The following is a 24,596-nucleotide window of genomic DNA, read 5'->3' as shown; positions in this document are numbered from 1 at the left end:
CATAAATTATTTAAAAATAAAACTCGAAAACTAGACATTAATATCTAATAAATTGATTGGTAAAATTTTAAAATATACATAGTCAATTTTAATTCTTATTTTAAAATATTTTTTTTTTGGCTTATAATATTTATAATATTTATCTATATTTAAATTTAAATTAAAAAAATTGTAAATTAGTTTCAAAATCAGACAATCGAATCTCTTACATTAAATATATTAAATAAATAAGGAAATGGATACGACAATTTTTAGATTAAAATAATAATAATAATAATATGGGTAATGTAACATATATATATATATATATATATATATAAGGCATCTCTAGGAGTACGGCGGATATTGAGTGATAATTAGAATAGGACATAGACTAATTCATGTTTATCGATACTAATTAAAATTAACAAAAATTAAAATTAAAATGAGGGGGCGAGGCACGTGCAAGCTAGAAATAGCCACGTGAGTAGTACGATTAATCGGCAGTTGCATGTGCCACATCACACGGTGAAGAAAGGGAAAGGTTCTCCGAACCATGCAGAACGTCGGTCACTGTCCGGCGCTACTGACTAGGACATTTGGCCACGTGTCAATTTCCTAATGGTCCATTGTAGACACCTACCCAACTTCCCATGTGAATTTGCTCTTCAGGACCTCTGTCAATTAATTAATCCGTTTATAAATTATTATAGGTTGAAAAGTTATGATTTAGTTGAATGAGACATTTTTTAGATTAAATTTAATTAATTGAGATATAATTTTTTTTTTCAATTCAAATAATTTTGTTAAATAGTTAACTCAATACAAATTAATTCAAATATGTTATTAATTATGTTATTAAAAAGTTGATATTTTAATATGAGTTTTCAAAATTACATTTAAAAAATTTTAAACTAAAAAAAAATAATTTTAGAATTAAACCAATTGTTTAAAAAATTATTTATTTAAATTCAATTCAACTATTTCTCAGTCTTACACGTGTCATGCATGCATGTATATATACTTCAACAATTTATGATATCGGGTGAACTTTTAGAACTTCTCAATAGGATTCGAACCCTTTTTCAATTCTTACCATCTATAAGAGAAAAAAACCAAATGAATCTTTGTAAGCTTTTCGAGAAAATTTTCAACTTCTTTCTCGAAACTAGATGATGATGATGATGATAATAATAATAATAATAATAATAATAATAATAATAATAATAATAATAATAATAATAATAATAATAATAATAATAATAATAATAATAATAATAATGGTGACTATATTCCAAAGGGTGGTCGACAGGTAAAGTCGTTAGCTGTTAGGAAACTAGGGAGGTAAAAGCGAATTCGGTCTCCTCTTTGCTGGACAGCTGTGTCATGTAACGTAAAATTACAAAGACTCCCACTTTTTGGAAGGACACAAAACAATGTCAAAATCTCTCTCTCTCTCTCTACAATATCACATTAACATAAAATAAAATGCTAATATCTATTTAGTCCCTCTAAATTTAAAACTATATAATTGGCCCTCCAACAAATTTTCTACTAATAAATATATATATATATATATATATATATATATATATATATATATATATATATATAAATAAATTAATTTAATTTATAACACAAGTAATCAAAGTTCATCGACTAAACTTAAAATTTAACTTATTTCTTTTCGTGATAAAAGAAACAAAAGTATTAATATTTAAATTTCAATTGAGTAATAATTATTGTGGAGCTTGTTGGATGAAAGTCCCACGTCAGTTAATTTAGGGAATAATCATGGAATTATAATCAAAGAATACTATCTTCATTGATACGAGGTATTTTGGGAAGCACAAAGCAAAGCTGTCATGAGAGTTAATGCTCAAAGTGGACAATATCATACAATTGTGGAGAGTCGTATTCATCTAACATGGTATTAGAGTCATGTCCTAAACTTAGTCATGTCAATAGAATCTTCAAATGTTGAACAAAAGTATTGTGAGGCTCGAAGGCTTAGTAAAAAATGACTAAGACTCTAAAAGAAAATGAGTCGAAACTCGTTTAAGGGAAGGTGTTGGATGAAAGTCCAACATGGGCTAATTCAAGGAATGATCATGGAATTATAATCAAAGAATATTATCTCTATTGGTATGAGGTATTTTAGGGAAGCCCAGAGTAAAGTTATTAGAGCTTAGGCTCAAAGTGGATAATATCATACCACGGTAAGGAGTCGTGTTCATCTAACAAAGTTATCCGTCCCAAATGGATGAGATGAGAAAAGAAGATGGGCTTTCATGGGCCCATTTCTATAACAAGAAAACCCCCTTTTACAAGTAAAAGTGTTACAGTAGAGAGAGAGAGAGAGAGCCGCCGGAGGGAAATAAAGTTTGAAAGGGAGGCAATTTGGGAGGATAATGGGCCACGGAGCCTAAGCGTAGAAAGGTAGGCATTTTGTATTTGTATTGTAGTGAGAGAGAGAGAGAGAGAGAGAGAGAGAGAGAGAGAGAGAGGGATTCATATAAGGAAACTCTAACCCCGTCTTTACTGCCTGTTCTTGACCTGCATGTGAGAGAATGAGAAAGATAGGGAATTCCCTTTCTTTCTTTCTTTCCATTTGGAAGGGGGTTGTAATGGAATTCAATACGCCCTCCCTCTGAGGCGTACAATTTGGAATTTCCATTTCTTTCTATACATCACCCTCTCCTTCTTTTCTCTCTCTCTTTTTCTTTCTTGATGCGACTACAACCATTCTCTGCAACTTTGTGAAGGGGAAAAACAAAAACAAAAATAACCCATTTCTCACACACTCTGTTTCTCTCTCTCTCTCTCTCTACCTTGAGCTTATATCATTCTCATGCTCCATTCTTCTCTCCATATTGAGCAAGCAGGAGAAACCATGGAGGACGTGGGCTGTTTATGGAGATTTCAGGAGGTGGGTTTCTCTCTTTCTCTCTCTTGTTCATCTTCCAAGACTTGCTTCACTTCATTTCTTCTTCTGGGTCTTCCCAATTTTGGGGGTTTTTGAATTAGGAAGGCTTATCCTTGCATAGATTGTTTGTTTGTTTGTTTGTTTGTTCTTCCCCTTTTCCTCACTCTGTTTTCTGCTTTTCTTAAGTTCAAAATGATCTCTTATGTTCACTGAAGTTGGATTCTGTAATGATTTTCCTATATCACAAGGCACTTACAAGCTAGATCTTTTTGTTTTCTTTGTTCCTTGGTGGGGGAAGTGGACACAAATGCTATACTTGTCTTGTTCCTAGTAGCTGCAGCAGGGGTGGGGAGTAACAGTGTTTGTGCTGTTCATGACTTTTTTTTTTTAATATTTGAGCATGTTTGGTTGCAAATGGAAAGGAATATGTCGGTATTGATGAGATAATTCTATATGTTATTCCAAGGCATTGATTTGTGAGAACCTAATTTTGCAGCACTATTTGACAATGGACGCCTTCTTCGCATTCTATAATCTCATCCTGATCCCCCAATAGTTTATCCTTATCTTTATGGGAAAAGTAAACGTAGTAGTGTTGTGTGAGATCCCACATCAGTTAGTGAGAAAAACGAAACATTTTTCTAGTAGACACGTTTTAAAAACTTTGAGAGAAAACCGGAAAGGAAAAGCCCAAAACAGACCATATCTACTAGTTATAGACTTGGGCTGTTACAAGTTCCCAATAGACGCGTTTTTTGAGAGAAAACCTACAAAGAAGAGCCCAAAGAAGACAACATCTACTAGTTGTAGGCTTGCGCTGTTACAAGTTCCTAGTAAACGCAATTTAAAACTTTGGGAGAAAACTTGAAAGCAAAAGCTCAAAGAAGACACTATCTACTAGCTATAGGCTTGGATAAGTTGAGATAATTCTCTTAGGGAAGCCTTCCCTAATATAAATTGAGATAATTCTCTCTATCAGTCAATGAGAACTAACAAATCTAGTTTCAATTGGCAGAACGTGGAGGATCTGAAGCAGAAACTACTACAGACGACTATTGAACTTGAGTCACTAAAAATGGAAGCAAATGAAGAAAGTATAAAGAACAAAGAGAAAGTGAAGAGCTTACTTCTTCTCCTGCAGGCAGCATATGAAGAACGAGACGAAGCAAGAGATCAGCTGCAGAAACTGATGAACAAGTTTATGCCCACTGCTGCAACTGAATTACCAGCTCTGCTTCATTTCCACCCTGAAAGCCCTCTCAACATACCCACCAAAGCAAATTCCAGCATCACAGAATCAAACAGTCTCTATGAGACTTATAATCACCACTCATATGGTTCTTCACCGGCCGATTCGTTCTTTGATGGAGTTTCATCGCCAGATTTCTCCACTCCAAACATGGCTGATTCAAGCAAAATAAGTTTTCTAGCTCAGCCCTTGGTCACAGAGTACAATGCTGCCCATCAGCCGCCTCTGGACACTCCCAAAACAGAAAAGGCTGATCTGTTCTCTACTGTGATGGATAATCTCGTCAAGGGAAGAACATTGCCTCAGAAAGGCAATCTCCTGCAAGCTGTTACAGAAGCAGGTCCTTTACTTCAGACACTTCTCGTCGCCGGGCCGCTTCCCCAATGGTGTAATCCGCCTCCATTGCAAGCCTTCAAGATTCCCCCTCTTCTTGTCAATGGCTGCATAAACCCCCATTCAAAACCCAGCAGCCCTTCCCCAAAGCCACTGCATTCCCTTCTACACCCTGAAATGTCTCGTGGGTCTTCTCAAATTTGTTCATCTTCTGGTTCTTGCTTCAACAGTGCCTGGCTGATGGCTCCAAATGGTAACGCTCAGATTCTAGCAGCCAAGAGACAGAAAATTCAATGAGAACACCATTGTACAAATCAAGATCTGGAGTTGGCAGTGTAAAAAATGACTTGGTAGTTTTAATCACGGGATTTGAAGCTTTATTTACATCAAAATTAACTTCATCATCGACCCTTTCATGCTAATCAATCTATTTCCACAGCAGAAAGAATTGCAAGAAACAGCCATATTTAAGTATTTTAACTAGCATTCAATGTGTTTGTTCGTTTTCTACTTGGATATCATCTAAATGCAATTTCAATCTGCTTTTTGACGGAGATATTCAGGTGCAAGATTCCCTATTCTTCTCAATTTATAGATCAACAGAATAATCATCAAATCCCTTCGATAATTTTTATCATCTCAAATGCTTTTCTCTAATCTACGATTCTATATTCTTACATGCCATCAAGTCCGCCACCGCCGCCGCCGCCATCTCCGGTACCTGATTACTCTAGCTGGAGTCCATGGTCAATCTCGATCATCGCCATCGTATGCATCGTCGTCCTACTGTTGAGCAACTACAGAATATTGAAACGATGGTGTCGTGTCTTTCATGGATTGTTTTGCGGTCGATCTGTTGTCCAATTCGATGAAAACCCTAACGATCCTTCTCCGCAAGTGCATGTCCATGGATTGGAGGCTTCGACGATTCGTTTGCTACCTATATCACAGTTCAAAAAGAACGAAGAAGCCGAATCAACGGCAAGCATCAATACAGAATGCGCTGTTTGTTTGGGCGAATTCGAAGAAGGCGAATTGATTAAAAACTTACCTAATTGCAATCATTCGTTTCATAGTTCTTGCATCGACGCCTGGCTCCGTAACCATTCGAGTTGCCCTCTCTGCAGATTGCACGTCTCGAATCTCTCAATCGATTGTCCTACTCCTGATTCTTCTTCAGCAATGCTGGAGACGCTCAGTAGGGAAGACGTTGACGGAGAAAGAGTATCGTATTATCAAACACTTCGTGCTCAAATTCTTCAGAATCCAGATTTGAGAAGAGATGCTTCGGTTCAAGGATCAGATCAACGAAACCGATGAACCACAACGATTTGCAATCCGATTTGAAGCATTTGACAAAGGCAATTCAATCGACGGAAGGCAACATTTTCGATGTAGCATAGAGAACGACGATTTTCCCTTCGAAATCATGATCCCAACTCATCCAATGAAATTGTGTTTATGAGCAACTCCATCAGTGAAATTGTAGTTTGTTTCCCCAACATCAGATTTCATGTTCAGCAAGTGGAAGTTGATCGAATTCTATGATACAGAAAACGGAGGGAAGATAATTGTCCCTCTTAGATTAAAACCTTATATTTATTTGAAAATTTGGCTGGAAATTTAAATATTTCTTTAAGAGGTACGAAAATGATGAAAAGAAATTACCAGGAAATATGATTAATTTTCAAAAACCAAAACAAAATGATCATCGGCCGAAGAACTTCAATAGTGTTTATGATTTATTATTAGGTAACTTAAACATTTATTAATAATAAATTATAATTATTAGATAAAGTGCATGATTTAGAAGCAAAGTGGCTGTAGTTTAGTGGTGAGAATTCCACGTTGTGGCCGTGGAGACCTGGGCTCGAATCCCAGCAGCCACATAAGTTATATCTATCTACTCTTTTAATCCAAGTATTATGCTATTATTAGCTAATTTTAACATTTACTAACAGTAAAAAAAAACTTAATTCATTCTAAAGTAACCAAGTGGCTGTAGTTTAGTGGTAAGAATTCCACGTTGTGGCCGTGGGGACCTGGGCTCGAATCCCAGCAGCCACATAAGTTATATCTATCTACTCTTTTAATCCAAGTATTATGCTATTAATAGCTAATTTTAACATTTACTAACAGTAAAAAAAAACTTAATTCATTCTAAAGTAACCAAGTGGCTGTAGTTTAGTGGTAAGAATTCCACGTTGTGGCCGTGGAGACCTGGGCTCGAATCCCAGCAGCCACATAAGTTATATCTATCTACTCTTTTAATCCAAGTATTATGCTATTAATGCTAATTTTAACATTTACTAACAGTAAAAAAAAACTTAATTCATTCTATAGTAACCAAGTGGCTGTAGTTTAGTGGTGAGAATTCCACGTTGTGGCCGTGGAGACCTGGGCTCGAATCCCAGCAGCCACATAAGATATATATGTTTATCAATATTCTTAATCCAGCTAATTTTAACATTTATTATGATTAAAAAGAATTAATACTTTTATAGTAACCAAGTGGCTGTAGTTTAGTGGTGAGAATTCCACGTTGTGGCCGTGGAGACCTGGGCTCGAATCCCAGCAGCCACATAAATTATAACTGTATTCTCTTTTAATCCAAGTTATTAGCTAATTTTAACATTTATTAGTAGTAAAAATCAATTTAATGCAGTTCATAGGAATCAAGTGGCTGTAGTTTAGTGGTGAGAATTCCACGTTGTGGCCGTGGAGACCTGGGCTCGAATCCCAGCAGCCACATAAGATATATATGTTTATCAATATTCTTAATCCAGCTAATTTTAACATTTATTATGATTAAAAAGAATTAATACTTTAATAGTAACCAAGTGGCTGTAGTTTAGTGGTGAGAATTCCACGTTGTGGCCGTGGAGACCTGGGCTCGAATCCCAGCAGCCACATAAGATATATATGTTTATCAATATTCTTAATCCAGCTAATTTTAACATTTATTATGATTAAAAAGAATTAATACTTTAATAGGAACCAAGTGGCTGTAGTTTAGTGGTGAGAATTCCACGTTGTGGCCGTGGAGACCTGGGCTCGAATCCCAGCAGCCACATGAATTCATTTTCCAAGTATTATGCTATTATTAGCTAATTTTAACATTTACTAACAGTAAAAAAAAACTTAATGCATTCTATATTTACCAAGTGGCTGTAGTTTAGTGGTAAGAATTCCACGTTGTGGCCGTGGATACCTGGGCTCGAATCCCAGCAGCCACATGAATTCATTTTCCTTTTTTTGTTTTTTTTTCTTTTTTTTAAATCCTCTTCTTAGAAAATTGTTCAACTACCCACGAAAAAATAGAAAAATTAAGATTAAAAAAAACAGAAGATGGAATAAAAATTTTGAAAGAACAGAACAAAAGAAAACCAGAGAACAATTTTTGGGTTTCATAGACTAAACAGAACAAGCTTCACCAATTTTTAGGTTTCAATTCTAGGGTTTTGGAAACATGGGTATTAATCAAATGTTGAAATGGCTGCAGTTTTCTGTAAGAACTTCATATAGAAATGAAGATTCATGCTAGATGAGTATGTACAGGACACGCCTTAATGATATCTGCGTGTAATTTCTTACTTGAAAACCTGCCCTAGTTTCTCTATGAAAACAACATTCAATCTTCTAACCCTTTTGAAGTGCCCGTAGGTGTAGCTGGGGTAGGGCTTTTGTTCTTATTGCTCCGGGTTCCGATCTTTATGACTTCTACGTAGTACATAAAGTACATTATAAGCCTCCTCGGAGGCTTATGGAGCTCTCGAATAGCTTCCCCTTAATCGAGACTCAACTCCTTTCTCTGGAGCCCTCAAACAAAGTATACCCTTTAGTCACTTTTGACCATGTTAAAAATCACGACTCTCCACAATAGTATGATATTGTCCACTTTGAGCATAAACTCTCGTGACTTTGATCTGGGCTTCCCCCAAAAGGCCTCGTACCAATGGAGATAGTATTCCTCACTTATAAACTCATGATCTTCCACTAAATTAACCAATGTGGGACTCACTCCCAATAATCCTCGATCCTCATCAAAGCGTATCCATTTCAGCTGGTGCACCGAACCAAATGACCATATTTCTCAAAACAAACCAAAAATTATACACTGTTCATAGCTTCTTTAGTACCATCTATGATTTAGGCTATGAGCTCAATGGGTACCAAACCTATGGAAAGTTTGATAAGAAGAAGGGGATGAGTAAGATTAAAGAAAAGGTCTTGTCGCATATGTGTGGAAGATTATGATAAAGTTTGAAGGTAAGATAGGGTTAGAGAATGAGAGAGAAGAAGATGACCCACCATTGCCAAAGTTGAAACAGACTTGGGAGCAAAAGCTCCACCCGGTTGTCCTTGTCTGGTTCACCGTGGCTCATTCACAATGATACACTTAAAGCAAAAGAGCACTCTCAAAATATGCTGTTCACATCAGACCCACCTGAGTCTCAGGGTTATCTTCACTAGGGGTGAGAGTGAGTGTGGCTATTTTGGCTCGAACTTATGTTAATACGTTACGAGAGATGTTGAAGGGGGTTGATTCCTCCGTTGTATGCATACTATTAGGTTAAGTATGTTTCTCGTTGTGATCGCCTTCATATTTTTCGTTTGAATCCATTGGTTGGAGAGGGGAACAGAACATTTCTTACAAGGGTGTGAAAATCTCTCCCTAGTAGAAGTGTTCTGAAACCGTGAGGCTGATGGTGATACGTAACGGGCCAAAGTGGACAATATCTGCTAGTGGTGGGTTTGGACTGGTACAGATGGTATCAGAGCTAGACACCGGGAGGTGTGCTAGCGAGAACACTGGGTCCCTAAGGGGTGGATTGTGAGATTCCACGTTGGTTGGAGAATGGAACGAAACACTCCTTATAAGGGTGTGGAAACCTTTCCCTAACAGACACGTTTTAAAAACCTTGAAAGGAAGCCCGAAAGGGAAAGTCCGAAAGGGAAAACCCAAAGAGGATAATATTTGCTAGTGGTGGGCTTGAGTTGTTACCAATGGTATCAGAGCCAAACACCGGGCGATGTGTTAGCGAGGACACTGGGCCTCCTAAGGGGTGGATTGTTAGACACCCAAAGGGGGGTAGATTGTGAGATCTCACGTCGGTTGGAGAGGAGAATGGAGCATTCCTTATAAGGGTATGGAAACTATCAGAGCATCCTAACAAGGATGTTGGACACCCAAAGGGGGTAGATTGTGAGATCTCACGTCGGTTGGAGAGGAGAACGAAGCATTCCTTATAAGGGTATGGAAACCTCTCCCTAGTAGACGCGTTTTAAAACCGTGAGGCTGACGATGATACGTAACCGGCCAAAGTGGACAATATCTGCTGGCGGTGGGTTTAGGCTGTTACAGATGGTACCAGAGCTAGACACCGGGCAGTGGACTAGCAAGGACATTGGGCCCTCAAAGGGGTGAATTGTGAGATCTCACATCGGCTGGAGAGAGGAACAAAACATTCCTTATAAGGGTGTGGAAACCTCTCCGTGACGGTGATACGTAACGGGCCAGTGAACAATATCTACTAGCAGTGAGCTTGAGCCTGGTCCGGAAATTTACATAGGTTTGTAGTAAGCCCATGGTAAAAAGAACCATGGAGGTTTCCAAACAGAGGCATTGTTAATGAACAAGACAGGAAAAGAGGTGTATGTGAAAAGGCAACTTTTCTTCTTTGAGTGCCCACCCACCACTGCTACCGCATGCAATTAGTTTCTCCCTGTTGGAAAGTTTTAATGATGTTTTCTCCTCCATGTTCTTTCCCACTACAACCTCTGCAAACATAATCATGTCTACATTGTAGCCGTCTTATCGAATAGTTTATCTACAACGAGCTACGTATAGTCATTAGAAGCAGATGTTTACATTGTAATAGTCTCACCGAACAATTTCTCTACGACGAGCTACATATAGTCATTAGAAGTAGATGTTTACATTATAGCAGTCTCATCGAATAGTTTCTCTACGACGATGAGCTACGTATAGCCGTTAGAAGTAGATGTTTACATTGTAGCGGTCTCATTGAATAGTTTCTCCACGACGATGAGCTACGTATAGCCGTTAGAAGTAGATGTTTACATTGTAGTTGTCTCATCAAATAGTTTCTCTACGACGATGAGCTACGTATAGCCGTTAGAAGTAGATGTTTACATTGTAGTTGTCTCATCGAATAGTTTCTCTACGACGAGCTACGTATAGCCGTTAGAAGTAGATGTTTATATTGTAGTCTCATTGAATAGTTTCTCCACGATGAGCTACGTATAGTCGTTAGAAGTAGATGTTTACATTGTAGCGGTCTCATTGAATAGTTTCTCCACGATGAGCTACGTATAGTCGTTAGAAGTAGATGTTTACATTGTAGCGGTCTCATTGAATAGTTTCTCCACGATGAGCTACGTATAGTCGTTAGAAGTAGATGTTTACATTGTAGCGGTCTCATTGAATAGTTTCTCCACGATGAGCTACGTATAGTCGTTAGAAGTAGATGTTTACATTGTAGCGGTCTCATTGAATAGTTTCTCCACGATGAGCTACGTATAGTCGTTAGAAGTAGATGTTTACATTGTAGCGGTCTCATTGAATAGTTTCTCCACGATGAGCTACGTATAGTCGTTAGAAGTAGATGTTTACATTGTAGCGGTCTCATTGAATAGTTTCTCCACGATGAGCTACGTATAGTCGTTAGAAGTAGATGTTTACATTGTAGCGGTCTCATTGAATAGTTTCTCCACGATGAGCTACGTATAGTCGTTAGAAGTAGATGTTTACATTGTAGCGGTCTCATTGAATAGTTTCTCCACGATGAGCTACGTATAGTCGTTATAAGTAGATGTTTGTATTGTATCGGTCTCATCAAATAGTTTCTCAACTACGAGCTACGTATAGTCATTAGACATAGATGTTCACTTTGTAGCGGTCTCATTGTATAGTTTCTCTACGACAAACTACGTATAGCCATTAGAAGTAGATGTTTACATTGTAGCAGTCTCATCAAATAGTTTCTCAATAACGAGCTACGTATAGTCGTTAGAAATAAATGTTCACTTTGTAGCGGTCTCATTGTATGGTTTCTCTACGACGAGCTACGTATAGTTGTTAGAAGTAGATGTTCACTTTGTAGCGGTCTCATCGTATAGTTTCTCTACGATGAGCTACATATAGTCGTTAGAAGTAGACGTTTACATAGTAGCAGTCTCATCGAATAGTTTCTCTACGAAACGAGCTACGTATAGTCGTTAGAAGTAGCTACACATAACGTCAAATTTGGAAAGATTTAATCCCGAAAACAGCGAACACCGACATTGTTGATTATTCCCCAAACTAAACCACAGGGAAACACAGAATTACTCCTGCAACTTCATCACAAAAACAGCAAAATTTACACCCAAAACAGAAAAAGAAGAAAGAAAAACATCAATTCTGCAACTTTTCTGCATAATACAAGCAAAACCCAGATGGGATTTTTGCAGCAAATAGCTCCGTCGATCAAAATGTCGATGACGAACACGACTGCGGAGTTGAAGATGAAGAAGACGACGAACACGAAGAAGAACTCGTCGATGTCCAGAACTGAGCATACTTAACCTTCGACACACTGGCTAAGACATCAAAAGGGCTCACTGCTCCAATTATGGTCACTTTTTTAGCTGTGAAATCGACACTATATGAGCTAACTCCTGCACAATCATCAACACTATATGAACATTTTAGCTTCGAAACACGAAGAACAGCTTTGTCGAATTCAATCCATTACCTTCCATCTTGGAGATGTGTTTTTTCACCTTTTTCTCGCAGCCTTTGCAGTTCAATGAGACCTTAAGAACCACAACCTTTTGAATCACGAAAGAAAATTTTAAAATCCCGACCAATTATAACGAAAAGAACAAGAAATTATTCTTAAAAAGAACAAAACCTGATCATGAACAGTCGAAGAAGCTGTTTTCAAAACAGGGGATTGAAGAACAGAGGAAGGGGATTTTTGGGCACGATATTCATGGACAGTCAACGATCGAGTCAACGAACTATGGCTTATCATGTTCCTCTCGTTCGGCGGTTTCGCCGGAAAATCCTCGCCGGAGACCGCCGGTAACCAGTCAATGAACGATGAATCACTCAAGAGATAACGAGCAGAGGACCCAGAAACAGAGCTCTTCAAATCATCCACATCTGCGCAGCTTTTTCTTCGTAAATCATAATGATCCTTCCGATTCACAGAAGAACAGCTCGTACTCTTTCTGTGATTCTCAAAAGGAAGCTGCCATTTCCTCCGGTCGCCGGAATTTGCATCTCCGTCGACCGGACGACGACCGAAACTTGAACGAACCGCCGTGGAAGCTCTGGATTTGCAGAAAAAGTCCAATTTTTTCATGTTGGGATTGAAATATGTGATGAAATGAGAGCAACCATTTTGGTTTTAAGCAAAGAGAGAAAGGGAGGAAGAAGAGGAAGAAGAAGAAGAAGGGTGGGACCCACGAGAAAGAATTGGGGGTAATTACGTAATTTCGAGCCTTGTGATTAATTTTTGGGGTTTTTTTTTTTTTTTTTTAATTTTTTGGAAATTTTTAAATGAAATTATTTTTGTTGGTATGATATGATTACTTCCACTCTTAGGAACATGAACGACAGAGAGTTGTCTTTATTATATGGTCTTATTTTTGGCACATAATATGCATTTTTGTTAATAAATAATGGCAATTGCTTAGTGGGTATTGTCTCACAAATCCCGAGTTCAAGTAACAGTTCAAGTTCATCGCTAGTATATATTATCTGTTTAGGCCCGTTACTTATCGTTGTCAATTTCATGGTTATAAAACGCATTTGCTAGAGAAAAATTTTCACACCCTTATAAGGAATGTTTCCTTCTTGTGATGTCCCACATTGGTTGGAGAGGAGAACAAATCACCATTTATAAGGGTGTGGAAACCTTCCCCTAGCAAACTCGTTTTAAAGCCTTGAGGGGAAGCCCGAAAGGGAAAGCCCAAAGAAGACAATATCTGCCGGTGGATCTGTGTTCCCCTCAAGGGAAAGCCCAAAGAGCAAGAGTACAATATCTGCTAGCAGTGGATATGGGTTTCCTCGGAACTGTAGGGAAAGCCCAAAGAGCAAGAGTACAATATCTGCTAGCAGTGGATATGGGTTTCTTCGAGGGAAAGCCCAAAGAGCAAGAGTACAATATCTGCTAACACTGGATCTGGGCCGTTACAATTCTTCTATTTAACTATAGGATCTCACAATCCACCCCTCTTGTGGGCCAGCGTCTTCGTTGGCACACCACCTTGCCACCACCTAATACTTGGTTATGATACGTGATACCATTTATAACACCTCAAGTCTACTGCTAGTAGATATTGTCACATTTGGCGTCGTCAACCTCAATATTTTAAAACGCGTTTATTAGAGAGATGTTTTCACACCCTATAAGATTCAACGTTACCACAAGATTTAGGTCATAATGTCCAACGTTACCACAAGATTCAACGTTGTTGGCCAAAGGTTCACATTATCATGATGCTGAGTATCTATCTTTCGACGAGTATAATTGTGGCACATTGATCGATTTCGTTGTATATACTTTTTTTAAAAAATATTTAGTAGTTAATAAGATTGTAACCCTAATTAATACGTGTTATTAAGATATAAAATATGGACAAACCAAACAAGCCAGAAAATGAGGAAACTTTTTTGGACCAATTCGTTTAGAAGGACATGGAGAAACACCAACCCACTAATATTAATCTTCCTGACACGTGGCTATGTGTAATTACTAAATTGCCCTTCTCCAAATGGTTCTTTTTACGGGTTGATTAAGTTGAGACATTTTTTCGACTTATTAAATAATGAACCCAATCAATCCGGTTGTTCAGATTATTTATTCTAAATTTTATTTTTGATTAAAAAATACCTATTTACTTACTTTAAAACATTTATTTGAAATTTGTAATTCAATTTCAATATATATTACAATAAATGAACCCAGACCGTACGGGTTTGATTAGGTTGATTGAGCTTTTCGAGTCATCACAGTTTTTAGACACGCTACTTTTTTTCGAGTTTCATTTCTGTATTCCTCCATTCTCACGATAATTCAACTAAATACGTACTCTCATTATATTTTCTCGATAAATAATAAGGTTTATTTTTAAAAACTTTATGAATATATTTTAAATTATAATTGATAATGGAAGTAGAAAAAAATGAATATAAAATTAAATAAATATATAAAATATATGAAAAGTAGAGTGAGCTGATCCTGAAATCAAGGGGCGCCATGAAGCATGTCAAATTTTCCTTTACGTAAAGTCCATAATTACTTTCCGTCTTCAATATTTAATTTTAAAATATTGTTTTAATTTTGTCTATTACTTTTTATTAATTAAAAATTGCATTGCTAACAAATTGACCGCATAGCGCAGTGGATTAGCGCGTTTGACTTCGGATCAAAAGGTCGTGGGTTCGACTCCCACTGTGGTCGAGTTTTTCATTTTTATTAATTAATCCATCTTTTTATTGGCAGGCCCATACTTTTGGAGCCAGCCCAAGTCACCACCGATCTCAATGTATTTTAAATGGGCCAAAGTCGTAGCTTTTTGGAGCCCGGCCCAATTTAAAAGGACTTCAGTGGGCCTAGTTAATTGAGCCCAGCCCAAATCTCATTTTAATTATGAATTTGTGGCTCATTTATCTTGTTATATGTTTTTTTTTNTTTTTTTTTTTTTTTTTTTTTTTTTTTTTTTTTTTTTATTTAGGTCGAATCCAACCTAATATTTAAAATGGGAGAATTGACGTTTTATTCTTAATAGGAGAATATATTTAATGAGCTATGATCAAATTGGGCGTTATCTTTTATCCTCGATAATTCATATTCATGAATCAACTTATCATCTCCTATTCAAATAAAATCACTTTTTCTTAACTCCACCACAAGTGTAACGGATACCTTTTCATTTCAATGGATTCTCCATCTCTAAGTTAAATTAGGTTAAATTAGAATTCAATCTCTTGTACATCAAGAAACATATCCCTTAATTTAGGTAATTGTCTATTACATAACACCAACTAAACATAAATTATCTCAACCACTCATATAAACATAGCTCAAAATATTGAGAGGTCCTGAACAAATAACTAAAAATGGAACTGAAATGATGTTTAAATTCATAAAAACATATGAAAAATTAAGAAAATGGTCGTTTTAGAACAAGTTGAAATTGTAAAGGCAATGGAAGTTTGGGTATCTACTTCTGTTTCAAAAAAAGGAAAAAAGAAAAGGGAAAAAGTGTGTGACAGTCTGCAGGCAATCGAATTAGAATGGTAAGACAGCGTTCGCACCCATCGACGTCGCACCAAAACAAACAAACAACAAATACCTTGGGAAAATGCAGCCACAAAGAACAGAAACATTTTTTTTTTTTTTACACTATAAATATAATGAAAATAAATAGAAAAAGACAGAAAAACCCCTCATAGTATATAAGTAATCCCCTCCAATTCTCAATTTCCTCATCGAATTCTACCCCAGAAAATCTCTCGAATTACCCACTTCTACAGATTCAATTGATTTCATTTCATTTCTGAATTATTATTATTATCATCATCGATTTTGTGTTGTTTGAATTCGTACTTACCCATCATGACGCGAAAGGGAATGAGGATTGTGTTATTCAGACCTCCACCTTTTTCTTCTGCACCGAGAACGCCGTCGCCTCACACGTCTAGCCCACCTTCATCGGATTCAATCATGGAGGAGAATCTTGAGGTTGCAAAATCGTTTCTGGCGAGGTGGGGACCTGATTCCACCACTGCTGTTTCTCTGTTTCAAGGGGATGACCGTGATGAAGCTCGGCAGTTTATCGAAGTGGTTAAGAATTTGCATGCTGCTATGCACTGCCTTGCTTCTCAGGATTCATCTTCGGATAAGCTCGTGAGTGCTCATGATTTGATGAGTACTGCCATGGAGAGGCTTCAGAAGGAGTTTTCCCAGATTTTGTCGGTTAATCGTGAGTATTTGTATCCGGAATCGGTTTCTAGAGTCCAATCGCGGATGACGATATCGGCCAGATCTAGGGCTTCTGATTTTGAACTGGAGACGGAAGATGAGTTCGGAATTGCTAAAGAATCTATTTCTGAGGTTGAGCGAGTTTCTATGTCGGCCATGGCGGATTTGAAAGCAATTGCGGATTGTATGATATCCACCGGCTATGGAAAAGAATGTGTCAAGATTTATAAAACTGTGAGGAAATCGGTCATAGGCGAGAGTCTTTACAATCTAGGGATTGAGAAATTGAGTTTTTCGAAAGTTCAGAAGATGGATTGGGATGTTCTTGAGATCAAAATAAAAAGCTGGTTTAAAGGCGTGAAAACCGCATTGAAGTCTCTGTTCAAAGGAGAGAAAATCCTTTGCGATCATGTTTTCTCGGCTTCCCTTACCATCAGAGAATCGTGCTTCGCTCAAATTTCTAAAGCCGGTGCAACGACTCTGTTTGGATTCCCAGAATTAGTTGCCAAATACAAGAAATCTCCGGAGAAAATTTTCATTACACTAGACCTATACGAAGCCATAGCCGGCCTCTGTCCGGAGATAAATTGCATTTTCTCATCCACAGCATCATCCAACGTACAATCACAAGCCGTCAGTACACTAGTCAAACTCGGAGAAAACATTGGCACATTAATCACTGACTTCGAAACGTCTATTCAGAAAGAATCATCGAAGAAACCGGTTCCTAGAGGCGGAGTTCATCCGCTCACTAGCTACGTGATGAACTATATTTCGTTCCTCTCCGATTACAGGGGAATACTCAACGACATTTTAGCCGATTGGCCTATAACTACAAAATTACCAATGCCAGAATCATACTACGGAACGTCTAAGCAAGAAGATAGTCCGATTACCTTACGTTTCGCTTGGCTGATTCTTGTCCTCCTATGTAAACTCGACGGCAAAGGCGAGCATTACAACAACGTCGCTCTCTCCTACTTGTTCTTGGCCAACAATCTCCAATACATCGTCAACAAAGTTCGCACCTCAAATCTGCGATTCGTCCTCGGCAGCGACTGGATTGAGAAGCACGAATCGAAGATCAAACTGTACTCCTCCAAGTACAGGCGCATTGGATGGAGTGAAGTGATCTCGACGCTGCCGGCGGACGTAAAAGCGGAAATCTCACCGGAGGAAGCAAGAGAATCTTTCAGAAATTTCGACAGAGCTTTTAAAGAAACTTGCAGAAAACAGACCTCCTGGAAAGTGCCCGATCAGAAGCTCCGTGATGAAATAAGAATCTCGGTGGCAAAGGAACTTGGAGCTTTATACGGCGAGTTTTACGCGGAGAACCGGGTTCGTACTGGGCGGGTTTCTGAGTCGGATCCGGCAGTCCGATTATCCCCTGATGACCTGGGTAATTATTTATCGGATCTGTTTTACGGGTCTGGATCCGAAAGTGAAGGCACCGGGTCCTCGTCTCACTCCTCGCCGTTTTCTGCGGTTTTCTCCAAGGAGATTCGCCTAGATTTTTTTGTAAAATAATATATTATGTTAGGGGTGTACTCTAAACCGGATCAACTCAACCCAAATTATAGGGGTTGGGTTGGTTTAGTTTTTGGGTGGGTTGGGTTGAGTTCGGTTGGGCTATTTTTCTGAACTGAAGTGTTTCAGTTCAGTTTTCGATTCATAAGATAAAAAACGCGGGTTAAACCCGAAACCGAGTAAACTTATAAATAACAGAACTCAGTCGTATGTTAAAGTATGTCAGAGGCAATCAGTGTTTTTTAAAATATTTCATGCGGGTGGGTTCGGCGAATTCATCTCTTTTATTACTTTATTATTTTTAGTTTCATTTATATTTATATTAGCTTGTTTTATATATTATAAAATTCTATTTTAAATTTAAATTTATATTATTTTATTGCTTTTATATATTATATTATTTTATTTAGTTTTTTTATATATTATAAAATTCTATTTTAAATATAAAAAATTAGTTCAAATATTTAAATTTATATTTATATTATTTTATTTAATTTCTTTTATATATTATTTTATTTTATTTACTTTCTTTTATATATTATAAAATTCCTTCCTTTAGATATTATAAAATTCTATTTTAAATATAAATAATTACTCCAAATATTTATATTATTTTATTTAATTCCTTTTATATATTATCTTATTTTATTTAGTTTTTTTTATATATTATAAAATTGTATTCTAAATATAAAAAATTACTTCAATATTTCATTTTGTTTTTAAAGTTTAAATAAATTAACAAATATCTATTTATTCATTTTTCTATTCTAAATATAAAAAATTACTTCAAATATTTCATATTATTTTACCGAAATATTATTTTTACTCATATTATTTATAGTGTAAATAAATTAATAAAAATTTATTTCAATATTTCATTATGTTTTTAAACATATTATTTAAATAAATTAACAAATATCTATTTTTCCATTTTATACGTGATTTATAATAGGAATAAACCAATCACACACTTTATAAATTTTATTTTAATTTAAAAATATATTTATGATGGTTATTTAATATGATTTTGAAGATTTATATTTATATTATTTTATTTAGTTTCTTTTATATATTATAAAATTCTATTCTAAATATAAAAAATTACTTCAAATATTTCATATTATTTTTAACTTAGTGTAAATAAATTTCAAATATTTTCATATTATTTTTATCCGGAGTGGGAATAAATTAACAAAAAAATTACCTTAATATTTCATTTTGATTTTGTTTTTAAACCTATTGTATAAATAAATTAACAAATATCTATTTATTTATTTTATATTATTTTTAAATATATGGTTTATAAAAGGAATAAACTAACCAATCATATTTATAAGTTTTATTTTAACTTGAAAATATATTTATGATGGTTATTTAATATGATTTTGAAGGTATTTTTATTTTTATATATATATATATATGGTTTGTAATGTATTAACAAATATCTATTTATTTATTTTATATTATTTTTAAATACATTGTTTATAATAGGAATAAACCAACCAATCATACTTGATAAGTTTTATTTTAATTTAAAAATATGATTTATGATAGATTATTTAATATAATTTTAAAAGTATTTTTATTATATATATATATATAGTCTCTTTAAATTAATCATTTATATTATTTTTTAATTTTATAATGTATCCTTACATCTTCTTCGTGTGATGTATAGTTAAACTATTCCTTTCTATCATTTTTTTAATTTCATAATCTATCATTCTATTTTACTTAGATTAAATAAAGATTTACTTTTTTTTTTTATTGTTGTGATGAATTTGTTTTTTTAATAAACTTTTAATATTTTTTTATCACAAATTATATTAAATATTAATATAATTTGTGTTTTTTGGTTGGGTTGGGTTGGGAAAATTTTTGGGTCGGGTAAAAATATCTTCCAACCGACCAAACCCAAACCATGCACACCCCCAGCATAAATAGAATGAATAATATATTTCTTCTCATTTATTCTTCAAATAATATTCTTTATGTCGTAAATTTATTTTATTAATAATTTACAGGTAGATAAAACAAATAAATATAAATAATTCCCGACTCAATTTAAAAATTGCGCTAAATTAATAAAAATACCTGTCAAATTTTCGTTGACGTAGAGTTAATAAGTACTCTCTCTTCTATATTTAATCTTAAAATATTATTCTAATTTAGTTTTATCTTATTTTAATAAATATGTTTTATGATAAACAAAACGACCGCATAGCGCAGTGGATTAGCGCGTTTGACTTCGGATCAAAAGGTCGTGGGTTCGACTCCCACTGTGGTCGATTGTTTTATTTTTATTATTCCATCTTTTAGCCACGTTTTATTGAAGGCCCATTCTTTATGAGCCCAGCCCAAATCACCTCCGATCTCAATGTGCTTTTAATGGGCCATATTTGACGCTTTTTTGGAGCCCACCCTAATTTAAAAGAATTTTAATGGGCCTTCATGTCATCTTCCCATTTGTAAGCCCCTGAGTTACCGCCACGTGGCTTGTGTTAAGGTAGCCCTTTTTCAACTCGTTTTTGACGCTTTTTTGGAGCCCACCCTAATTTAAAAGAATTTTAATGGGCCTTCATGTCATCTTCCCATTTGTAAGCCCCTGAGTTACCGCCACGTGGCTTGTGTTAAGGTAGCCCTTTTTCAACTCGTTTTTGACGCTTTTTTGGAGCCCACCCTAATTTAAAAGAATTTTAATGGGCCTTCATGTCATCTTCCCATTTGTAAGCCCCTGAGTTACCGCCACGTGGCTTGTGTTAAGGTAGCCCTTTTTCAACTCGTTTTTGACGCTTTTTTGGAGCCCACCCTAATTTAAAAGAATTTTAATGGGCCTTCATGTCATCTTCCCATTTGTAAGCCCCTGAGTTACCGCCACGTGGCTTGTGTTAAGGTAGCCCTTTTTCAACTCGTTTTTTTTTTTACCAGCAGTGAAAAATATAAAAAGAATTTGATTACAACCATAAAATTTCTTTTATGCTTCAATTTATCATCTCATATTCAAATAAAATCAAATTTTTTTCAAACTCGAGCGGAGTTTATTAACTTTTTCACCATTTTTTTTTACTCGGGTGATTATCTATCACATAACATCAACTAAAAATGAAGAAGTTTGATGAATAAAAAACTAAAGTGGAACTGAAATGACGTTTAAATTCATAAAAGCATATGAAAAACTAGGAAAGTAAATCGTTTTGGAAAAAGTTGAAACTGTAAGGCAGTGTGGAAGCAGTGTGATACTCACCACGCAATCGAATACAAACAAACCAATTCCTTGGGAAAATGGCGTCAACAAAGAACAAGAAACAACTATATTCCCTTCCCATTTTTCGTCGTCTATAAGTACCCCTCAAACACACCATTTCCTCATCAAATTCTACCCCCAGAAAAATATCTTAAATCACCCACTACAAGAAATCTCTCAAATTACCCACTTCTACAGATTCAATTGATTTCATTTCATTTCTGAATTATTATTATTATTATTATTATCGATTTTGTATTGTTTGAATTCCTACTTACCCATCATGACGCGAAAGGGAATGAGGAGTGTGTTCTTCAGACCTCCACCTTCTTCTTCTACACCGAGCACGCCGTCGCCTCACACGTCTAGCCCACCTTTATCGGATTTAATCGTGGAAGAGAATCTTGAAGTTGCAAAATCGTTTGTGGCGAGGTGGGGACCTCATTCCACCACTGCTGCTTCTCTGTTTCAAGGGGACGACCGTGATGAATCTCGACAGTTTATCGAAGTCGTTAAGAAGTTGTATGCTGTCATGCACTACCTTGCTTCTCGGGATTCATCTTCGGATAAGCTCGTGAGTGCTCATGATTTGATGAGTACTGCCATGGAGAGGCTTCAGAAGGAGTTTTTCCAGATTTTGTCGGTTAATCGTGAGTATTTGTATTCGGAATCGGTTTCTAGCGTCCAATCGCCGATGACGATATCGGTCAGATCGAGTGTTTCTGATTTTGAACTGGAGACAGAAGATGAGTTCGGAATTGCTAACGAATCTATTTCTGAAGTTGAGCGAGTTTCTATGTCGGCCATGGCGGATTTGAAAGCAATTGCGGATTGTATGATATCCACCGGCTATGGAAAAGAATGCGTCAAGGTTTATAAAACTGTGAGGAAATCGATAATTGACGAGAGTCTCTACAACCTAGGGATTCAGAAATTGAGTTTTTCGAAAGTTCAGAAGATGGATTGGGAAGTTCTAGAGAGCAAAATAAAAACCTGGTTGAAAGGCGTGAAAACCGCAGTGAAATCTCTGTTCGAACAAGAGAGAATCCTTTGCGATCACGTTTTCTCGGCTTCCCTTCCCATCAGAGAATCATGCTTCCCTCAAATTTCTAAAGACGGTGCAACGATTCTGTTTGGATTCCCAGAATTAGTTGCCAAATACAAAAAATCTCCGGAGAAAATTTTCATTACACTAGACCTATACGAAGCCATAGCCGACCTCTGGACGGAGATCAATTACATTTTCTCATCCACAGCATCATCCAATGTACAATCACAAGTCGTCAGTTCACAAATCAAACTCGGAGAAAACATTCGCACATTAATCACTGACTTCGAAATGTCTATTCAGAAAGAATCATCGAAAAAACCTGTTCCTAGAGGCGGAGTTCATCCACTCACTAGCTACGTGATGAACTATATTTTGTTCCTCTCCGATTATAGTAGAATACTCAACGACATTTTAGCCGATTGGCCTTTACCAGAAAAATTATCAATGCCAGAATCATACTACGGAACGCCTAAGGAAGAAGATCGTCCGATTACCTTACGTTTGGCTTGGCTGATTCTTGTCCTCCTATGCAAACTCGACGGGAAAGGCGAGCATTACAACGACGTCGCTCTCTCCTACTTGTTCTTGGCCAACAATCTCCAGTACATCGTCAACAAAGTTCGCACCTCAAATCTGAGATTCCTCCTCGGCGGCGACTGGATTGAGAGGCACGAATCGAGGATCAAACTGTACGCCTCCAAGTACAGGCGCATTGGATGGAATGGAGTGTTCTCGTCGCTGCCGGCGGACGTAAAGGCAGAAATCTCACCGGAGGAAGTAAGAGAATCATTCAGAAATTTCAACAGAGCTTTTGAAGAAACTTACAGAAAACAGACCTCCTGGATAGTGCCCGATCAGAAGCTCCGTGATGAAATAAAAACCTCGTTGGCAAAGGAACTTGGAGCTTTATACGGCGAGTTTTACGCGAGGAACCGGGTTCGTACTAGGCGGGTTTCTGAGTCGGATCCGGTAGTCCCACTATCCCCTGATGATTTGAGTAATTACTTTTCGGATCTGTTTTACGGGTCTTGATCCGGAAATGTAGGGAGCGGGTCCTCGTCTACTTCATCGTCCCATTCCTCGACGTTTTGTCGCCTAGATTTTTCTGTAAAAGAATATATTTATGTGCACAAAAACTATTTTTTTTTTTTGTAATAATAAAAAATGAATAAAAATTGGTGATACTAATTTTATTCTCATTTATTCCTCAAATGATTTGCTTTTATGTCATGTAAGTAAATTTATTTTAGTAATAATTTAAATGTAGATAAAGCAAATAAATATGAATAATTCATAACCTAAACTAAAAAAATATATTTAAAAATTTAATAACTTCAAAAACATTAAAAAAAAAAAAGTTTTTACCATTTAAAAATAATAATAAAAAGTTAAAGAGATAATTTATGAGGTGTAAATAGACGGTTTTTGTTATATATCAACGGTAAAATTTTTTAATTTTTATTTTATTTTATAAAGGTTAATGGTGTTATTATTTTTAAAATTTTATGGATATTTTTTAAACACGGTACTAAAGGTAAATAATTTATTTTTGATTTTTTTTTAAATTATAAATATTAACGAAACTTTTAAAAGTTCAAGACATTTTTGAAATAAATAACTAACGACAAAAAAAAAAATTTATTTTTTTTAATTTTTTTATTTTTTAAAATATTATTAAAAATTTTGAGGCAATAATTTTATTTTTAATTATTAATTTAGCCTCAAATTGACTGAACATCTAGAAAGCCCATTCATCTAGAAAGCCCATTGCTTTGCTGCATTGAAGCTTTAGGTGGGCTTCACAATTCAAGCCCATTAGCTTATAGAAGCGGAAGGTCCAATAATTAGTTCAAATAATAATTAATTATTATAAATATAAAATTGAGAGTTGAATTACAAAAATATAAATCAAATAAACACAAATTTTAAATTTTATTGACTAAATATCTGATTTAACTTTAATTTTAATTTAGGAATAAACTTTTAATTCTATATTTAATAAATCAATAAAAAATACAACAATTCAATATATACTATCAAACCTCGACCCGACAAACAATAAACTTAAATTTTTTTTAAAAACTCTCGAAAAAATTTTAAGTTACATGAACTAAATGGAGACGAAGACGGAGTAAATGCAAGGGCAAGTGGTTGTAAGAAGGAGGTAGGCCCAAAAGAGCTAGCTGGCTATGGGAAGGTAAGTAGATAGAGACGGAGACATTTAGTAGGGGAAGGATGGAAGAAAGAAAGCGATTTTGAAGGAATTGCCTTTTCCTTTTCCTCTA

At 35.8% G+C, this 24,596-nt stretch overlaps 5 protein-coding genes and 11 non-coding genes across 16 annotated transcripts; 15 read left to right on the top strand and 1 right to left on the bottom strand.

The window, feature by feature from the left end:
- The first annotated feature begins 2,404 nt into the window (after positions 1 to 2,404).
- LOC111776837 lies at positions 2,405 to 4,928 on the top strand. The gene is made up of 2 exons (XM_023656225.1): positions 2,405 to 2,908; positions 3,921 to 4,928. The coding sequence occupies exons 1-2, from the start codon at positions 2,831 to 2,833 to the stop codon at positions 4,782 to 4,784; spliced, it is 942 nt and encodes a 313-aa protein (XP_023511993.1). The 5' UTR covers positions 2,405 to 2,830; the 3' UTR covers positions 4,785 to 4,928.
- Positions 4,929 to 5,165: 237 nt separating this feature from the next.
- On the top strand, positions 5,166 to 5,989 carry LOC111777051 (RING-H2 finger protein ATL74-like). The gene has a single exon (XM_023656493.1). It carries the CDS (start codon positions 5,166 to 5,168, stop codon positions 5,805 to 5,807), a length of 642 nt encoding a protein of 213 aa, XP_023512261.1. The 3' UTR covers positions 5,808 to 5,989.
- A 315-nt stretch (positions 5,990 to 6,304) lies between these two features.
- TRNAH-GUG lies at positions 6,305 to 6,376 on the top strand. Its single transcript has one exon. It is a non-coding gene; the product is annotated as a tRNA-His (tRNA).
- A 106-nt stretch (positions 6,377 to 6,482) lies between these two features.
- TRNAH-GUG lies at positions 6,483 to 6,554 on the top strand. The gene has a single exon. It is a non-coding gene; the product is annotated as a tRNA-His (tRNA).
- A 106-nt stretch (positions 6,555 to 6,660) lies between these two features.
- Positions 6,661 to 6,732, top strand: TRNAH-GUG. The gene has a single exon. It is a non-coding gene; the product is annotated as a tRNA-His (tRNA).
- A 105-nt stretch (positions 6,733 to 6,837) lies between these two features.
- TRNAH-GUG lies at positions 6,838 to 6,909 on the top strand. The gene has a single exon. It is a non-coding gene; the product is annotated as a tRNA-His (tRNA).
- An 89-nt stretch (positions 6,910 to 6,998) lies between these two features.
- On the top strand, positions 6,999 to 7,070 carry TRNAH-GUG. The gene has a single exon. It is a non-coding gene; the product is annotated as a tRNA-His (tRNA).
- Positions 7,071 to 7,166: 96 nt separating this feature from the next.
- TRNAH-GUG lies at positions 7,167 to 7,238 on the top strand. Its single transcript has one exon. It is a non-coding gene; the product is annotated as a tRNA-His (tRNA).
- An 89-nt stretch (positions 7,239 to 7,327) lies between these two features.
- On the top strand, positions 7,328 to 7,399 carry TRNAH-GUG. Its single transcript has one exon. It is a non-coding gene; the product is annotated as a tRNA-His (tRNA).
- An 89-nt stretch (positions 7,400 to 7,488) lies between these two features.
- TRNAH-GUG lies at positions 7,489 to 7,560 on the top strand. The gene has a single exon. It is a non-coding gene; the product is annotated as a tRNA-His (tRNA).
- Positions 7,561 to 7,651: 91 nt separating this feature from the next.
- Positions 7,652 to 7,723, top strand: TRNAH-GUG. Its single transcript has one exon. It is a non-coding gene; the product is annotated as a tRNA-His (tRNA).
- A 4,023-nt stretch (positions 7,724 to 11,746) lies between these two features.
- LOC111776847 (protein SODIUM POTASSIUM ROOT DEFECTIVE 1-like) lies at positions 11,747 to 12,915 on the bottom strand. Its single transcript, XM_023656237.1, has 3 exons — positions 12,407 to 12,915; positions 12,248 to 12,323; positions 11,747 to 12,170 (listed from the first exon to the last, which is right to left on the bottom strand). The coding sequence occupies exons 1-3, from the start codon at positions 12,860 to 12,862 to the stop codon at positions 11,980 to 11,982; spliced, it is 723 nt and encodes a 240-aa protein (XP_023512005.1). The 5' UTR covers positions 12,863 to 12,915; the 3' UTR covers positions 11,747 to 11,979.
- Positions 12,916 to 14,891: 1,976 nt separating this feature from the next.
- On the top strand, positions 14,892 to 14,965 carry TRNAR-UCG. The gene has a single exon. It is a non-coding gene; the product is annotated as a tRNA-Arg (tRNA).
- Positions 14,966 to 16,009: 1,044 nt separating this feature from the next.
- Positions 16,010 to 18,264, top strand: LOC111776805 (exocyst complex component EXO70H1-like). Its single transcript, XM_023656182.1, has one exon. The coding sequence runs from the start codon at positions 16,124 to 16,126 to the stop codon at positions 18,014 to 18,016; it is 1,893 nt and encodes a 630-aa protein (XP_023511950.1). The 5' UTR covers positions 16,010 to 16,123; the 3' UTR covers positions 18,017 to 18,264.
- A 1,966-nt stretch (positions 18,265 to 20,230) lies between these two features.
- On the top strand, positions 20,231 to 20,304 carry TRNAR-UCG. Its single transcript has one exon. It is a non-coding gene; the product is annotated as a tRNA-Arg (tRNA).
- Positions 20,305 to 21,442: 1,138 nt separating this feature from the next.
- On the top strand, positions 21,443 to 23,343 carry LOC111776806 (exocyst complex component EXO70H1-like). Its single transcript, XM_023656183.1, has one exon. The coding sequence runs from the start codon at positions 21,544 to 21,546 to the stop codon at positions 23,341 to 23,343; it is 1,800 nt and encodes a 599-aa protein (XP_023511951.1). The 5' UTR covers positions 21,443 to 21,543.
- The last annotated feature ends 1,253 nt before the right edge of the window (positions 23,344 to 24,596 follow it).

Source organism: Cucurbita pepo, chromosome LG16, assembly GCF_002806865.2.
Source record: "Cucurbita pepo subsp. pepo cultivar mu-cu-16 chromosome LG16, ASM280686v2, whole genome shotgun sequence".
NCBI classification, from domain to species: Eukaryota; Viridiplantae; Streptophyta; class Magnoliopsida; order Cucurbitales; family Cucurbitaceae; genus Cucurbita; species Cucurbita pepo.
The sequence above is the reverse complement of the archived record's forward strand: the minus strand, read 5'-3'. Positions and strand labels throughout refer to the sequence as shown.

Coding starts and splice junctions, on each gene's coding strand:
- LOC111776837 (XM_023656225.1), top strand. CDS start 2,831: ATGCTCCATTCTTCTCTCCATATTGAGCAAGCAGGAGAAACCATGGAG. Junction 2,909..3,920: donor GTTTATGGAGATTTCAGGAG/GTGGGTTTCTCT, acceptor TTCAATTGGCAG/AACGTGGAGGATCTGAAGCA.
- LOC111777051 (XM_023656493.1), top strand. CDS start 5,166: ATGCCATCAAGTCCGCCACCGCCGCCGCCGCCATCTCCGGTACCTGAT.
- LOC111776847 (XM_023656237.1), bottom strand. CDS start 12,862: ATGAAAAAATTGGACTTTTTCTGCAAATCCAGAGCTTCCACGGCGGTT. Junction 12,324..12,406: donor CTTCGACTGTTCATGATCAG/GTTTTGTTCTTT, acceptor GTGATTCAAAAG/GTTGTGGTTCTTAAGGTCTC. Junction 12,171..12,247: donor ACACATCTCCAAGATGGAAG/GTAATGGATTGA, acceptor ATGATTGTGCAG/GAGTTAGCTCATATAGTGTC.
- LOC111776805 (XM_023656182.1), top strand. CDS start 16,124: ATGACGCGAAAGGGAATGAGGATTGTGTTATTCAGACCTCCACCTTTT.
- LOC111776806 (XM_023656183.1), top strand. CDS start 21,544: ATGACGCGAAAGGGAATGAGGAGTGTGTTCTTCAGACCTCCACCTTCT.